Genomic DNA, 16129 nt, shown 5'->3' with positions numbered 1-16129 from the left:
GGGGGATGGTGCAGAGGGAAAGAGGGTGTCCCCCACTCCCTAGAACCTGCAGGGCACAGTGAATGGGGAGGGGACTTCAGCCTACATGCTCCTGTCCAGTGCTTCTCTCAAGCTGGCAACTGCAGGTGCTGTGTGAGGCTCTGACGTTGCCAGGAAGGAGCCCAGGGCAGCCACGGCTTTGTGGGACCATGCAGCAGGGAAGAGCAGGGCTGTCCAGTCATGTGTTAACATAGTGGGTGTGGTTCTCTGCCTGGTGGGAGGAACACCCCCACCATCCATATGCCTCTAGAGGCCTTGTCGCTTGCAAGGAGGACAGTGTACAACCACTAAATACTTTTTATTTCCTTGCCTGGCACTATGCCCTACACAGGGGATGGGGTGGCTACTCTACAACGTCTTCCATGAGGACATGATGTTCCTCCACGGACTGCATCATGGGGACCGCCAGGTCAAGGTGGGAGTCCACGCGCATCGAGCGCATGTCCATGCGGTCTTCCTGGGCCCCGTAGTGCTCCACCAACCTGCATGACAGCACAGGCTGGCAGGGCCTTGGGGACAGTGCTCCTAGTGCCACCATGAGCTGCCTTCCCAGCAGTGCCATGGAGGGGCCGCCCCCACCCTGCGGCAGTACTTACCTGCTTTCCATGTGTCTGGGGCAGGTTTCACTGGGAGGACAAAGGTAGGTGTGACCCTTGGAGCAACGCTCGCCCCCTAAGCCCAGCAGTACCCAGGCCCCCTTCCTGGCACACCCCTGAGCAATGCCATTCCCAACCACTGGTGACAGCCCCCCCATGGCCAAGGGCCTAGAGCCAGCTGCAATGGCCTGCTTCCCACCACTATCTGCCCCAGCTCACGCACTCCTTGGCTCGAAAGACACCGATGGCCACAATGATCAGCGCAGAGAAGCAGCTGGCACCAATGCCGGCCAACACCACAATGAGGGCGATGAGGGCTTCCCGACTGAGGCCAAGAGTGCAGTCACAGCCGGTCTCAGCTGTGGAGACACAGCCATAAAGCCAGGTGCTGTCAGCCGCTGCTGGGGTACCTCCAGGTCTGCCCTGCCTCTCCAGCTCCCAGGAGACATGGGGACAGCACTGCCTGGGAAAGTGCAGGGCTCAGGAGCCACACCTGCAGCAGGGATGAGCAAGGACAAACATATCAGGCCCAGGGGGCTGCCGGCCAAGCAGGAGTCAGGCTGGGGACAGGGGACCATGTCCAGCCCAGCCCCGCACACAGATCTAGACGGAACTCGTAGGGAGGTTCTGACCTCACAGTGGGGCTGGGGTGGGTGGGGGTGGGGCCACGGGGCTCATGGCTGGCTTAACTTCCCTCGTGCTTGGGCACTGGAGTTTGAGGAGCCCTGGGTGGGGAATCTGAGCTAGCACAGGTGGGGGTCAGAGCCCTGGGGACCTCGCAGGCAGTGTGGTTGGACTGTCCAGTGCAGGGACAGTGGCCTTGATGTGGTCTCCTTGCACCATTAGGCAGCAGAGCTGGGTCTGGGCACAGGCAGGCTGTGTGTCTTGGCCCCCAGGGCTGGGACAGGGAGGGGCCAAGGGGCAGAAGGGTGGGGGTGAAAGTGCATCTGGTGGCCCTCACTGCTGCTTCTGGCAAGGTTGAGACCACATTGCCCACAGAGCCCAGGTTGTGAAGCCCACTGGCACGCATAGGGACCCTCAGTTGGGAAGGATCCAGGGGCACGCTACACCTGCCTGACAAGGTTCCCCAGCCGTATGTCCAGAACACCCTTTTGGGAGCAGCCACTCAGAAATGGCTGCAGGCAGCATCCAAGGGTACTGGCCACCATTAATCTGAAGCCCTCTGTGTCAAGTATCAGTTCTTCTGACCAGAGAGCCAGCTACCTCAGGCTGGCATGTTCAGGGTTAACCTCTGTGGGCCACGTCCCTGCACCTGCTGTTCCGAGCTGCCCAGAGCCACCCCACCCTGCTCTTCAAGACCTGCCAAGTTGGGGTGGCACTGAGAGCAAATGTACTGCCAGGCTAGTGGGATTCCAGGTTCCCCTGGTCTGTAGTGCTCTCCAAGGGCAGGCACAGATGTCCCCTGCAGGGGTTACTAAGAAAGGCTGGCAGCCATGCTGTGACCTAGGACACTCCCTGGTTTTCAGGACACTTTCAAAAGAATGCAGGACAGGAGTGCCTTTGGTCAAGTGCTGGCACCTCTACCCTGCCAGTCCAGTTCAACAGGTTTACATCCTGGTTAGGACAAAGGCACACCCTGTTTGGGGGCCAGGTGGTGGCCATGGTGGCGGTGGCGTGGCAGTGGTGTGGCGGGATGCAGACAGGGGCCCCTTGCAGTGGGGATGGATGTCAGAGCCTTAAGGCCATCACCAGATCCCAGGAGGACCCAGTGTGACCACGGTACCAGCACAGGTGTGAGTGGAGCTGGGGGCACACACGGCATTCTCTTGCACAAAGTGAAGCACAGGCCACGCTGGGCAGGGGCAGGGTGGCAACTATGGGCCCACGGGAAGGGGAAATGGGGCCCAGGACACAGCTGAAGCTAGGTATGGCCCGAGGCCTTGGAATGCAGGAGCAGGACAAAGGCATAGGTTCCAAGGGGTTTTGGTTTCCTGCAAGAACATAGCCCAGAATACATCCTGCCTGGAACAGACAAGGCCAGAGTGGGCCTATGGCACTGACAAGTGTCGGGCCAGCATTGACCCCAGGTGACACCAGTGCAGGCAAAGGCAGAGCTGGCTCACCCCAGCCCTTGGGAAGGTCACCTGCTTTTCCAAGTACAAGGTTGTAAGCATGAGGCATGGGGCAGGTGACCAGGCTGACAGGTCGGTTACCCCACAGACCTGGAAGTCCTTCACCTCTGCTCTCAGCCTTGGTAGAGTCTCCACATCTCAGCAGCACCTAGCCTGGCACGACACCCAACACTCCAGTGCAGAGGCGAAGGTGAGGGCTCCTCCTGAAGGCCAGGACAGCAGTGGAGGTGGAAGCTACCCAGGTGACTACTGAACCCCATCAGGTTGCCCCTTGCCCAGCACAACCTGGGTCATTTTCAGGACACACACCCACAGAATCTAGCCGGGCTGGCTACACTGGCACCCCCTCCCCTGCTGTGGGCCAAAGCAGAGTGGCCACACTACAGGGAGACTCAGGGTGTATGGGGTCCACACAGGCACCTGGATGCTAAAGGATGAACTGACCTACTTTAATTTGTGGGTTAGGGGGATTGTGAAGACTGAGGAGACAGAGCAGGAGAGGAAGCAGACATGGGGGCTGGCAGGAGTGCAGGGACACCACGGTGGGTCACACTGGGCAGGGCTGGGTGGCACTTGTCAGCTACAGCTCTTGGGCAGGCGGTAGACACCGGCGGAGTAGATGAGCTGCTGGTCGCGCACCTTCTTCTGCAGGTAGCCCTGGAGCTCCTGCAGGTCTATCTCAGCCAGCGCAGGGCCCGTCATGACGAACATGCGCAGCATACTGTAGATTCGCTCCAGCGAGAGGCTCTCCAGGTTGGTCAGCATGGCCTGGATATAGGTCCAGAAGAGCTGCGGGACACAGCCGTGTGTCAGGAGCTGTTCTTGGCAATCCTCACCTGTCTGCCCGTCTGCCCACCAGACACAGCCACACACCAGCAGCTCTTCCTCCTTCTGGTCGGCCTGGGAGGCCATGCCCGAGTCGCTCTCGTCATCACTATCAATGAGCACCATGTTGTCTCGGTCCTGTGGCCGCTCCTCCTCAATGACAGAGAAGGTCCCTGGGGGCTCCTCCCGCAGCACACCCTGCTGCAGCCACACAGACATGCGCCGCCGCAACAGTGCCACAGGCATCTTCACCACCTTGCTCAGCTCCTCCAGAGTCCAGCTGGCTGTGGGCAGAGTGTGGGGAGGTTGGAGAAGCCCCGCCTGCCAGTCCTGTCAGTTGCAGCAAAGGGAAAGGGGTGCTCTGGCTCTGCTCATAGCTGGCCCTGGACCTACGCACCTGGAGCTGCCGGCTTACCTTGGTCCTGGAAGTAGAGCAAGACCACTGCCTGCACAGGTGTCACTGCCACAGACAGGGTGCGGTCAGCCAGCTCCACGTCCATGGTCACCAGCCCCAGGGTGTGCTTCCAGCTGAGGGTCCGCATGGCCTGTGGAGAGCCAGGGTCAGCATGGGCAGCGCCAGGCCAGGGAGACATGACACCAGATGGGAAGGGGCCCCAACTGCTCAGCTTCTGGGATAGAACATGGGCCACTGCTGTGAACTAGCTCATTCCTGCAAAGGTTGGAACTCCTAGTACCTTGCAAAATGACCTTGCTTGGGAAAAGGTGATGAGACATAGTAAGCCAACAGGAGGATGCTGAGGTCTGGAATCCCCACAAAGAAAAGGACAAGAGTGTAAGGCACTTCTGTGTGCTCGGGATGAAACGGGGAACGTGTACTGGAGAACAGAGGGGAGAGCAGAGCACTTGGCTGAACTGGATCCTGCTGTGCACAGGAAACTGGGACTTGCAACAAGCCTGGGTGTCCACCTGAAGACATGTCCAGGCACAGTGGGGGAGGTGCAGTGGACTTTTCTTTGCTGCTTAAGAGTAAAACTCGAGCCAGTAATTCCAGCACTCAGGAGGCTGAGGCAGGAGGATCACCACGAGTTTGAGGCCAGCCTGGGCTATACAGTGAGTTCAAAGCCAGTCTGAACTACATAGCAAAACCTTGTGTCCAAAAAAAAAGAAAGGAAAGAGAGAGATTGAGCAAAGACAAATTAAGCAAAAGGGAGCCAAGATCTGGTGACATCTGGGCAGGTCTACAGACAGAGCCAAAGACCAGTGACTTATGAGTCCAACTAGCCTCTGCACAGTGGCTAAAGCAGACGTGGTATCCAAAAGCCGTCTGCAGGGGACCTCTGGCCCCTGGCTCGGAGGCTGAGAGAATTATGGGAGAAGCCAGCATGGCTTTAGGACTTTATAGCAGCAGTGCACTAACTCCTTGACTGCAGAACAGATCTCAGGGGAAAAAGAACACTGAAGGGCAGAGTCACAGATGTCCGCAGAGTCCTGGCTTCAGGATCTCTTGAGTGCCACTGACTGCAGACTTGCTTGGTACACACAACCCTTTGTCCTTTGTTTCTGCCCTTGGAGACAGGAGTGCCAGGCATAAGGCATTTCAGTATGTGTTTGGGGGATCAGCCTCCAGGTCTCCTCTATTTCTGCCTGAGACCTTAAGAACTGGGACTCAGGAGACACCAAAGGAGCTGACTTTGGGCTGAATGTATTTTGCATGTGAGAGGCCAGGAATTTCAGGACCACAGAACAGGCTCTTAGAGTCCAACAGTGTCCGTCAGACACACTGCTTAATTCAGACTCCAGTACCTAGGGCGTCCCTGACCTGGGAAGGAGTCATCAAAGCAAGGGGCTGTTCTGGAATCCCTCATACAGGATGACCAGTGTCCTTGACGACCAGATGAGGAGAAATGCATCTACTTAGGATCCTGGAGCACTGGACGTTGGAAGAGGCCAGAAGGACCTAAGGGCCTTGGAGGAAGGGTGGCCTGTGACAACCTCACATCAGCAGACGCTAGACAGGCAGGGGAGAGGGCACTGACCATGGGGCACAAGCCACCCAGACATCCTCAACCAGGACACCTAGCACCAACCAGAGAGAGAGCGCAACGGTGAGGGCTGAGTACCTCCAAGGCCACACAGGCCCCGCTGCAGGACACAAGGCTCTTCCAGAACCTGAGCTGATGTGCTTGGGCTGAGAGCAGCTGGGTTTGGACCACCAGCACCAGCACCAACAGCAGCACCACTTCAGCTCCTCCCAGGATGCCCTGTCCTGGCCCAGATCACAAGCAGGGCAAGAAGACATACTGAGGTGAAGCTGCTGTACTCGCACCTGACTGCCGCTAGCCATCTCCTCCAGGCTCTCATGAGGCCCCCAGTGTGGCATCTGCTGCCTGCTGCCTGCAGGACTGTCTCCTCACACATCCTATGGTGTAGCTCCCCTCAGGCCTTAACACCTGCTAGGATGCCACCCAGGCTCAAACTACCTAGGCTCTGAGCCCTGGGGCTTCCAGCCCCTTCACTCCTGACAGGACTGACTGTGGGTGCAGGAGGGAAGGACCTCAAAATCTGACCCCAGGCTCCTTGCCTATATGGCCACACTGTTCACCTGGACTAGGGTCAGCCACACTATATGGGCTGGAGCCGTCACATTGGGCACACGGTAGGGGGCTGGGGATTTAGCTCAGTGGCATAAGCACCTGCCTTGCAAGCAGGCGTCGTGAGTTCGATCCCCGGTACCGATAAAAATGAAAAAGACCAAAAAAAAAAAAAAAAAAGGAAACATTGGGCACATGGTTGCCACTGACCAGTGACCTCCAGAAGTGAACCCCTCCTCTGCCTTGTCCCTTAGCCTTGGGCCTCCAAAGAGCCCCAGTCCTAGTGTTTAGGACCCAAGGGAGCAACCTTGTAAGATAGAGACGGCTACAATGTGAAGGCGGAGTGTGCCTGAAGAGATGATGCCTGTAGCAGATACGGCCTCTGACAGCCAAGAGCTGTGGGCAGCACCTGGCACCCCAGCTGGAGAGCACAGGATCAGCAACAGAGGACAGACGCTCGGTTATGAGACCACTGCAGAGCAAGGGGATGATCGAGCTACACACACACCTCCAAGCAGCATGCAGACCCAAAGCCTCCAGGAAGAAGGCGGAGGGCAGCAGGCCCAAGGCTGCAGGAGGTGTGATTGACGCCAAAGGATACTGGCTATACCTTCAGCTTCTCATACTTCTTGCAGTAGACCTCCAGGGCTGCCCGGATGTCCTCAGGGACCTCCAGCTTCTCCTCCTTGAAGGGGGGCCAGAACTCGCTGGACAAGATGACAGCATAGACCCCAAATGGTGGCTGTTCCTCCACAGGCCGCTTCTCGTCCTCCTCCCGGATATTGGCATTGATGCGGCGGGAATCTGCCATGTCCTGATGCAGAGACAGCATCTCATCAAGGCCCCAGGCTGGTGAGGATGAGCTGGGGGTGACAGCCCTGATACTTGCCTTCAGCATGACCTCACAGAAGTGCATAGGGGCTTCGCCAAACCGCAGCTTCAGTAGCTCCACGTTGCGAATCTCCCTGGAAGGCATGTTTCTGGGAGGGTTGTGGGATGCTACTCCCATCCCCACCCAGAACCCTCCACGGAGGTCACCCCTAGGCCAGCTGGGCACTGTCAGCCCTTCATCCCAGCAGAGGCAGGAGCTGTGGGCTCCAGCACCCTCTTGAGGCCAGCCAGCACCTCATAGGCCTCACCGCTCTGGGCTGAAGCTGAACTGGTGCAGGAGGCGGTCAGCCAGGAGTGAGCGGTACTCGTTGATGAAGAGGTCCTTGCTGCCATAGATGCTGACCAGCAGACTGATGATGTCAGAGGAGCGCCTCTTGGAGCTTGACTTCCCTGGTACAGCAGGGGCAGGCACACCAATGGCACCATGGCGAGGCTAGTGACACCAGACCTGCCTCACAGGGTGATGCTGCCCAGCACACTCTGGAGAGCTTACTTCTCAGTGCTCTTTACAGCTGGGAGCAGCCCAGTACCTCTCAGACACCTAGGATTCGGTCCTGGGGACCTGCTTGGATCCTCACACCCCTCCTCATAGAGACTCCCACCCAGGCTCAGGGAACAGAACAATGGCCCTTGGGTTTTCAGGAACAAGGCTGTGACCCAACTTCCTTAAAGGATCACGAGCCTTCCTCCAACTACCACTGCAAGGGGCAGGGCCAGCAGGGCACCTCTTAGGCTGGGACAATCAGATGGCATGGGGGGATACAGCAAGTGAATGAGTATGAGCAGGAGGACCCCCTCAGTCTCTTGATATACTGGGTGCTCCTGATAGGACCAAACACCAACAGACATATGGGACCAGAGCCCAGCAGGGCCAAGGAGAGACAGGAGGAATAAGCTGACCTGGATCAGCATCCACAGGGTCAGGGACCCAGTCCTCAGGCTCGCCAGAGTCATCCTCGCTGTCCTGGCCTGTCTCCAGGCTGGCCGGGTCAGTCTTGGACAACTCAACTGCCAAGTCCCCAGTGCCATCTGAGTCCCCAGTCAGTCCAGCCACAATCTGCCGTACGGTGTCCTCCCGGGTCCTGCGGGGTGAGTGCTGCTGTTCCTATGACGTGCTATCGGCAGCACCTCTCTTGCCCACCCTAGCATGTGGCTGGCACAGACTCCTCTGACTCTGGAAGGGTAAAAGACCCAGCTGGGCTGGGGATTTAGCTCAGTGGCATAAGCACCTGCCTTGCAAGCAGGCAGTTGTGAGTTCAATCCTTGGTACCAATAAAAAGGAAAAAGACAAAAAAAAAAAAAAAAAAGACCCAGCTGGCTCCAGGAGGAGAGGTGGGGGCTGAGACAACAAGAAACCACACAGCCAGTCTGGTCAGGGCTGGGAGGCAGTGAGCCTGAATCCAGGGAAGGTGCCAAAACCCATCAACTGCTGTGGCTCAGGTGAAACGGCCCCTGGCACCTACACCCAAGCTCAGGACCTCTGGACAGCTGTGCCAAGATGCCTGTTCAAACACATTCCCCTCACTTACCGCCCTATGGCAGTCCCTATTTCTTGCCATGGGAAGGCCAAGGTTGGCACAGGGCCTACCCTTCTTCCCTGATCCGCCAGGGCCTCTCTTTGCTAGGGAGTATGAGGAGGAGCTCCACGTCACTGTGCACATGTGGCAGTTCACGTGGGGACAAGGACAGGCTCCCAACACAAAGGGAAGGGAGTCCACTCAGCCCAGGTAGGAAAAATCCTGCACCCTGGTTTCCCAAGAGCCACACATCCCTCAGCTTCACAAGGCCCGCCAAGAGCTCAAGTCCAAGGGTCCCCAGTCCCTGGGACAAGAACACAGAGTGTCAAGGAGCTTGTGGGCAGCACAGCCTTACCTCAAGTAGCGGCGGATGGGCTCACAAGCCACCTCCAGGATGACCATGGAGGGGTCTAGCACCCTCAGTGCCTTGATGGCGGAGATATAGAGAGTGATGATGTCACATGTGTTGACACCTACAGCCAGGAAGAGGGGCCTGTCACATAGGATTCTGAACAGCAGCCTCCCACTGCCAGCACTGAACAGAAGGCTGGACACACTGATCATGTACTCTAGGGGTCCTGCTATAACCTCGTTTCTGGGGGCCAGGGTGATTGTAGAGAGCCACTTCTCAGATGCCCACCCCCTTGCCACCCATTTGTGAGTGCTTTCTCCAGAACTTTCCTCCTCCCTGCCAGTTTGCTCTGAAAAGAGCACATATATCCCCAGACCAAGCCAGGTTGACTTCCTCCAAAGATGGGTGAAGTTGAAGGTCCTCAAGGTCCTCTAGCTCTCCCAAGAGCCTCAGAGCACTGCCTCTAATCACTCCCTCCCCAGGCCTACAAATTCAGAGCTGGGAGCTGCACCTGAGCCCCAGATCTGGCCACACAGCACCTGGGTGGAGAAGCCGTGTCTCGAGGGCAGCCTTGAGGGACACAAGCAGCTGCTGTCTCTGGTCAGTCCTCTCCAGGCAGTACTTGAGGTCCTCAATGGCTGGCCGGGAGTCTGGGAAGTCTGGAAGACAAGGGAAAGCTCTTAGGGAAAGGTGGCATGCAAATGTGCACACACAGCAGCATGAAGCCAGTGAAGGATGTATGTGACCATGCAGGGGTGCAGGACAAGAGCAATCTGCCAGGTACTAGACGTCACCCTTAACATTTATGCATGCTGAAATGTCTGACCACTATAACGCCCCAGGGCAGGGAGATAAAAGGGCCACTACTGGGCCAAGTGTGCACCATAGTACCTTCCAACACCCCACACATCTGCCCTGACCCGCACCCCAGGCCTCAGTGGAGAAGCTCCAACTCCAAATGACTTTGCTACCCCCTAAGCACTGAAGGTCAGGTAGGAAGCGCCCCAGTGTGGACAAGAAGGGGGACATAGCCAAGTTGCTGGGAAGATCCTAGACAGGCAGAGAAGCCCTCAGAGGTGCAGAAGGGGGACAACTGACCTCGGATGATGCTGAAGAGCTCCTCGATGCGCAGGCTGGCATAGATGCGGTAAAAGAACCTCTGCACATGGCAGCGCCACCGGCGCAAAGTGTTTCCAGCCTCAGGGGATGTAGGCCGTGTGGGGCTGTCCTGCAGGAACACCTTGCCCAGCCAGCCAACTACCCTCTCGATCCACTGTGTGAGAACATTGGCAGGTGAGGCACAGGGATGCTGAGCAAGCCCTGTTCCAGCCCAGCAACTATCTGCCCTTTGCCCAGGGCTGAGGGGAGCCCTGCAAGGGCTTGTGCCAGAAGACAGAAGGACACTAAGAGTTGCAGGACAGCAAGCCCCCAGAGGGTGTCCCTGATCCCATTAGTCTTCGCATCCTCTCACACATGTCATGTCCATGCCTGTCTCTGGAAACAGGGACTCCAGTATGACAGGGGTGCACGCAGTCTGCATAGTGCATAGTGGAAGGCCTATTCTTAGTACCTCAGATGTGACTACCAAGCCCCTACCCCTGTGAAAATGATACAGGGTAGGATGAAATCATCTCTTAAGCATGTGTAGATCCACAAAAGGCCACACAGATGCACAGACCAACCAACCATAGGGGTACCTAGAGTGGCCCTCTGCACCCTGGACACCTCAGTCCCCCGGACTCATGCCTGCTCTAGCTCCCCTGCCCTGGATACTTGCTTTAAACACTCCATTGTGGCCTCTCTGTATCTTAAGGACACATGCCTGGAAGTGGTGGGGAACAGAACAGGGGAGCTGGGCATGATGGCACATGCCTATAATCCCAGCACTTGGGAGGCTGAGGCAGGAGGATCATTGTGAGTTCCAGATCAGCCTGGCCTACAAAGTGAGCTTAAGGCCAGCCTGAACTGTATAGTGAGACCCTGACTCAAAAAAAAAAAAAAAAAAAAAGTAGGAGAATAAGGGAGAAGCAAGAACAGAACCACACGCCAACAATTTGGGGACCTTGAGGCCCACTGGCTCACTCCAGCTCCATGCTAGGGTGAGGTTGGTGGTAGGCCAGTCCACAAGAACAGTCAAGTGAGCCCACACTCAGGTACAATGGAAAAGAACAGAAGTTCCAGGCACTGCCCCTATGAGTGAGCCTAGCCTTGCCGTACCTACCAGGGGAAGGCCCTAGGAAATCTGAACTATGAACTGCCTCCAACCACAAGACTTGGCACAGACCTGTCAAACACATGCCAGACATCCTTGCCACAGTGCAGAAAGACCTCTACTTAGCACCAAGACAGCCTCAGCTACAGCTTGGTTCTCATCTAACCCGGACTATCACCTGGGTTAATTCTCAAGCAAGGGGTCAGGTTTGCTACACACCTGTTCCCACCCCTGGCAGGGTATAGCTAAAAGCAACAAATCCTCACCTTGTGGAACTCGCGCAGGAAGGAACGCTCATACTCGCCTCGGCAGCGGTCCTCCATCCTCTCCCGGGTGACCTGGTGCAGGGTGGTGGTCACTGCCTCTGCACTCACTCGTTCCAGCAGACTGAGCCTGTGCCTAGAGGAAAGCCCCACCCGTGGAGCACCCATGGCACATACCTGGCCCTCACCCTTGATGGCTCTCTTGCAGAACACAGCCAATGCACATCCCTGCAACCCTCCTGGACCAGGGGAGATTGTACCAGTAGCTTCAAGGAAAAGCTTCTGGGAGGATGACCACTGGCAGGTGTCAGTGCTTCCTGCCCAGCTGGCCTCTGCTCAGGCTGGTCACTAGATGGCTTTTCCATGTGATCAGCAGGTATAGTTACCAGAACCCAACCCTTGGCTAGTGAGGACACTATACCATATATACCACTGTTACTGCACAAATTACAGCCACTGATGCCTAAGTTTTCAGGACAGAACCCAGTCTACGGTTGTAAACAGAACTTGGGAGGAGAAAGGCTGCCATGTAATTTTCACCTGGAATAAACCTAACAAAAATCCTTAGCGTTTATGTGTGTTGAAACATCTGACTCCTACCAGCAACAAGATCACTCCCTCAATCAACCTAAAAGACTTCCAAACAGCTATACTCCTGCACTTTGTTCAGTGTGACAAACCACCCCAAGTTGCCACAAAGAGTGTGATAGTTCTTACAATGGGTCCTGGCTGTAACATTTTTTCCACTCTGAAGAACTCAAAATGGAATCTGCATGGCTTGGTCTCTTTCACATATTCTGGAAAGAAGAAATAGTAAGCCCATTGTTCATTTAGGGGGCAGAAACTCCCTGAAAGGTGGGCATTATTTCTTCCTCAGAGAGTCTACAAAAAGCACAGCAGAATTTTGTAAATCCCAGGAAATTTGGAATCAAATCTACTATTACAGACATAAACTATGTGGGATCTTAGCAACAGCACAGCTGAAACCCTGATGAGTGTGTCACAAGAGAAATACTTGTATCTGGAACAAAGCATGAACTTGTTAAACAGTGAACCTTGGAACCTCCCCTCTCTCATGTTCCTGGATATCAGAACATGTAGGAGACACCCTAGTCAGCTCACCAGCTCTCTGTAGAGACTGGCTGGTTCCAGATGAGCAACCAGGGAATCAACAGGGACAAAAGCACAGCCACCAGGCAGTACTCACAGGACTTGACTGAGCTGGTGAAACTGCTCCAGGGCCTGGCGGCACCAGCACTGCTGTTTGTCACTGCCACACCCTGCACACAGGGGGCTCTGCAGGAGACGATAGTACCGGCGGCGGGCATACCGGCTGTCCAGTTCCCCTTCCAGTTCTGGGTCTGTGCCTCCTTCCCCCTTCCTTTTACTCTGCATATAGACTCTCAAGAAGCGCCCATAAAGGCGCTGGACCATCTCCTGGAAGGTCCTGGGGGTGGAAAAGAACAAGACTCCCCGCAACATGGTGTGGACCTTTTCTCGAAGTCCCTGAGCACCAGTGCCCATCAGCAAGCCCAAGCGAGTCCATTTCTCCAGAAGGTCTAGGCTACGCAGGTAGGGATCCAGGCGGCTCTCCAGCAAGCCGAAAGCGTCAAGAAGCAGCAGAAGGCACTGGGGTTCGTCGGTAGAGTTTTCGCGCTGGGAGATGGCATTCCAGAACTCAGGGGAGATGCTGGCCTGCAGGTCGTTTTGTAGCACCTCCACGAACCACTCCTCTAGGACCGAGTGCAGACCGTGACCCCTCAAAACCTCTACCGCCGTACGGAGCTCCTCCTCCTTGGGCAGAACCGCACCACTGGTCCGAGAAGATGCCTGGAATACAGAAAACATGTGGAAAGGGAACACAACACAAAGTTGGGGAAAGGCGGGGTAGGGAGCCAAAGGGACGATGCGGAAACCCCGATGTCCCCACCCGAAGCTGATGCTATAGCGCTGCCAGGGCAGCTGAACGAGGCGGGACAACAGAAGGAGGGAGGGCTGCTGCGGTCCATGGACGAAGCCCGGTGGACCCCATGAAGGATCCCGTGAACTCCACACGGGCCTGCTGTTCTTTTCCTGAGCCTCACCAGCCCCAGCGCAGCCGGAGGAACCAGTCCGGTGCTCACGGTACTCCAGGCCAAAAACAGCTCCTGTCCAGGTCCAGAGTTACTGTCCCCAGACACCCCCACCGTCACCTCGGCAGCCTCCTCAGTTTCCATCTGCGCCCACTAGCTTTCAGATCGGCCCGATACGCCGCGGAGAGATGACGTAATCTTTAGATGGCGCATAAGAATGACGCAGGACGCGGCGCCGAGCGGGAATGTAGAGCTAGACGCGGCGCGCCGCTGTGACGCACATGATGGGCGCGCAGTGATGACATTCAGGCCTGCGCTACGTCCGGGCCGGGCTGTCGGTTAGAGTGGCGGGGTGCGGCGCCCACCATGACCCAGCAGGGCGCTGCGCTGCAGAACTACAACAATGAGCTGGTCAAGTGTGAGCCGGGGAGAGTGGGCGGAAGGCCGCGGGGCGGGGGTCTGGCCCCAGCAAAGGCAAGGTTCGGGTGCTGGCCCCCAGCACCGTTTTTGGCCCCGAACCCACAACGTTGTGTGCGCTCATCCTAGGCATCGAGGAGCTGTGTCAGAAGCGGGAGGAGCTGTGCCAGCAGATCCAGCAGGAGGAGGATGAAAAGCAGCGGCTGCAGAACGAGGTGAGGCAGTTGACTGAGAAGCTAGCCCGCGTCAACGAGAACCTGGCGCGCAAGATCGCCTCTCGGAACGAGTTTGACCGCACCATCGCGGAGACGGAGGCCGCCTACCTCAAGGTGGGGCTTCCAGCCTTGGGCTTGTGCACCTTGCTGGCATCAGGGGATGGGGCGGCGTGACCTGGGCCGCCGCAGGTAGGGACAGCGCGGCTGTGTGGCCCAGCTTGTCTAGGGTTCTCACTGTGTTTATTCTGCACGAGGAGCAGTGTGGGGTAAAGAACATAGCGTAGATCGGTGCCAATCCAGCCTGCCTTTGCAGGGTGGGGAGGACCGAGTGGAGGACAGGTGAATGGGGGGGAGGGAGGATCCTGGCTGCGCTCTTTGGCCCCGTTGGCTACAGCCCCCACGATTGGGCACCTGAGTGTGAGACTTGGGGTGGCAGGATCTTCCGACAGGAACAGAGGCAACCTTTTTGCTTCTGTGGTCTTAGATCCTGGAGAGCTCGCAGACTCTGCTTAGCGTCCTGAAAAGAGAGGCCGGGAACCTGGCGAAGGCTACAGCATCAGACCAAAAGAGCAGTGGAGGCAAGGACAGCTGACAACGCTGGGTGGGCCAGGCCGGGCTGGCTGTGTCTGCTGTGCCTATGATGCCTCAGACTCCTGCACATCTGTCTTGAAGCATCTTTGTTCTTCATGGTGGCAGTTCCCTTTTCACATTTCAGATGCCAAGAGTGGCAAATGCATCTCCATAGCCCTTGGGTGACGAGAGCCCTTAGCACAGCCCATGGCTGAAGTCCTCGTTCTCTACCCTCATGGGGTATGGGACAGTGGGCTCTACATCAGCTCCACATGGAGCCTCTGAGGACCTTTGGAGTGCCAGAGGGATCTTGGTTCCAGTCTAGCCACAGCCTCGTGGGAGCCCTTCACTTTGTCCCCTCTCAGCTTGTGGGGGACCCAGGTTCAGACAAGTGAGAAAGGGTGCCTCCTCCATCCTAGATCCCAGATCTCAGGGCCTGACCCCATGGCCTATGACTGTCAATAAAGGTTGTCTTTACAAAGATCTGTGCCAGTTTGCTGCCTGCCTGGAGTGTGGGTTGCCAGGAACTCCCAGAATTGGAGCAGAAGCCTTGCTGGGCCAGCTGTAATGGCTTTTTGAGGGAGGAAAGAGGGACTGCAGTGGGTTTCCCTGTGACTGCTCTTCTGTTTGCAGGGATGCAGAGCTGAAGATGTAGGGTGGAAACAGCCCTCAGCTGTCCCAGCAGGACCACTGGGCCTCTCCCCTGAATCCAGCACAGCCACACAGCCCACCCTCTTTGAGGGGCTCTGCCACACCAGAGTGCCCTGTCCCAGGGGCTGCAGGTGACTTGTGAATGTGTGCACCAGTCACTCTGGACCTAGGTCCCTCTCAGCAAGGATGGGAGTGCTTTACCCAGTTCCTTTCCTCAGTGCTACACTTCTGCTTGGCCTAAAACACCATCATTGCTGCCAGGATCTAATGTCCGCCTTCCTGCCAGCCACACATGAGGTGTGGCCCATCCCATCCTGCTGTGAGCCATTCCTGCCCAGGTACCCAGGGGCTGGCTGGGAAGCATATGCCAAGCTAACCGGTCCAGAGCAAGCTAGCCCACCCGTCCTGGGAAACCACCTGAGGTTCCTCAGAAGACATCAGGCAGTGTCTCTTACTGGACACACTCTCCAGGATAAAGACAGGTGCTTGCGTTGGACACCTGAGTATGTTTTGCCATTGGTCCTTAGACTACCCCACCTCTGCACTGTGCCTGTCCAGGCAGCTGAGAGCCTATTTCAAGGAGAGCACTCCAACCAGGTCTGTCAGGAGCCATCCATTGGCACAAGCTTGCTGGAGGCTTATGGGTTGGAGGCTTCCAAGTCGAACAAGAGGCTGGGTCCCCAAGGCCCCCACCCTACTCCTGTGCAGCACCCATTCTGCCCTACCCAGGCAGTGGGTTCTCAGGAAAGCCTCCTCAAACCAACAGCAACAATACCCTCTCCCTTTGGGTTACAGTGTCCCAGACTCCAGACTGCAAGCCAGCTGTCACCCAGTGTGCAGCTGGGACTGGGGGACCTAGAAAGC

The 16129-nt window shown here is 56.8% G+C and overlaps 3 protein-coding genes across 4 annotated transcripts; 1 reads left to right on the top strand and 2 right to left on the bottom strand.

Annotated features, from left to right (window-relative positions):
* Nucleotides 1-333: 333 nt before the first annotated feature.
* Tmem210 (transmembrane protein 210) lies at nt 334-3024 on the bottom strand. The gene is made up of 4 exons (XM_003472959.4): nt 1129-3024; nt 859-994; nt 636-665; nt 334-521 (listed from the first exon to the last, which is right to left on the bottom strand). The coding sequence occupies exons 1-4, from the start codon at nt 1211-1213 to the stop codon at nt 383-385; spliced, it is 390 nt and encodes a 129-aa protein (XP_003473007.1). The 5' UTR covers nt 1214-3024; the 3' UTR covers nt 334-382.
* Nucleotides 3025-3156: 132 nt separating this feature from the next.
* On the bottom strand, nt 3157-13622 carry Anapc2 (anaphase promoting complex subunit 2). 2 transcript variants are annotated; one of them, XM_003473096.5, is made up of 13 exons: nt 13425-13622; nt 12548-13170; nt 11344-11476; nt 9964-10138; nt 9405-9524; nt 8869-8986; nt 7897-8078; nt 7245-7386; nt 6995-7070; nt 6716-6919; nt 3969-4098; nt 3602-3837; nt 3157-3517 (listed from the first exon to the last, which is right to left on the bottom strand). In XM_003473096.5, the coding sequence occupies exons 1-13, from the start codon at nt 13554-13556 to the stop codon at nt 3305-3307; spliced, it is 2484 nt and encodes an 827-aa protein (XP_003473144.1). In that variant the 5' UTR covers nt 13557-13622; the 3' UTR covers nt 3157-3304. The 2 variants fall into 2 exon arrangements, 1 of the variants encoding a protein (XP_003473144.1); XR_010045918.1 differs by having other exon boundaries at nt 3328-3517; nt 3602-3883.
* Nucleotides 13623-13657: 35 nt separating this feature from the next.
* On the top strand, nt 13658-15095 carry Ssna1 (SS nuclear autoantigen 1). The gene is made up of 3 exons (XM_003473095.5): nt 13658-13830; nt 13959-14158; nt 14529-15095. Exons 1-3 carry the CDS (start codon nt 13779-13781, stop codon nt 14634-14636), a joined length of 360 nt encoding a protein of 119 aa, XP_003473143.1. The 5' UTR covers nt 13658-13778; the 3' UTR covers nt 14637-15095.
* The last annotated feature ends 1034 nt before the right edge of the window (nt 15096-16129 follow it).

Source organism: Cavia porcellus, unplaced genomic scaffold (genome assembly GCF_034190915.1).
Source record: "Cavia porcellus strain 051 isolate PalLab524CR breed Dunkin Hartley unplaced genomic scaffold, mCavPor4.1 scaffold_49, whole genome shotgun sequence".
Lineage (NCBI taxonomy): Eukaryota > Metazoa > Chordata > Mammalia > Rodentia > Caviidae > Cavia > Cavia porcellus.
This window is presented reverse-complemented; position numbering and strand designations above follow the sequence as displayed.

Bases quoted from the DNA above. Each gene is read 5' to 3' on its own strand.
- Tmem210 (XM_003472959.4), bottom strand. From the start codon at position 1,213: ATGGTCCCCTGTCCCCAGCCTGACTCCTGCTTGGCCGGCAGCCCCCTG. The intron at 666-858 runs GTGCGTGAGCTG...TTGTCCTCCCAG, and splicing joins GGTGTCTTTCGAGCCAAGGA to TGAAACCTGCCCCAGACACA. The intron at 522-635 runs GTAAGTACTGCC...GCTGTCATGCAG, and splicing joins CCCAGACACATGGAAAGCAG to GTTGGTGGAGCACTACGGGG.
- Anapc2 (XM_003473096.5), bottom strand. From the start codon at position 13,556: ATGGAAACTGAGGAGGCTGCCGAGGTGACGGTGGGGGTGTCTGGGGAC. The intron at 4,099-6,715 runs GTATAGCCAGTA...GGCTCTCCACAG, and splicing joins AGAAGTATGAGAAGCTGAAG to GCCATGCGGACCCTCAGCTG. The intron at 3,838-3,968 runs GTAAGCCGGCAG...CTCTGCCCACAG, and splicing joins GCTCTACTTCCAGGACCAAG to CCAGCTGGACTCTGGAGGAG.
- Ssna1 (XM_003473095.5), top strand. From the start codon at position 13,779: ATGACCCAGCAGGGCGCTGCGCTGCAGAACTACAACAATGAGCTGGTC. The intron at 13,831-13,958 runs GTGAGCCGGGGA...CGCTCATCCTAG, and splicing joins CAACAATGAGCTGGTCAAGT to GCATCGAGGAGCTGTGTCAG. The intron at 14,159-14,528 runs GTGGGGCTTCCA...CTGTGGTCTTAG, and splicing joins CGGAGGCCGCCTACCTCAAG to ATCCTGGAGAGCTCGCAGAC.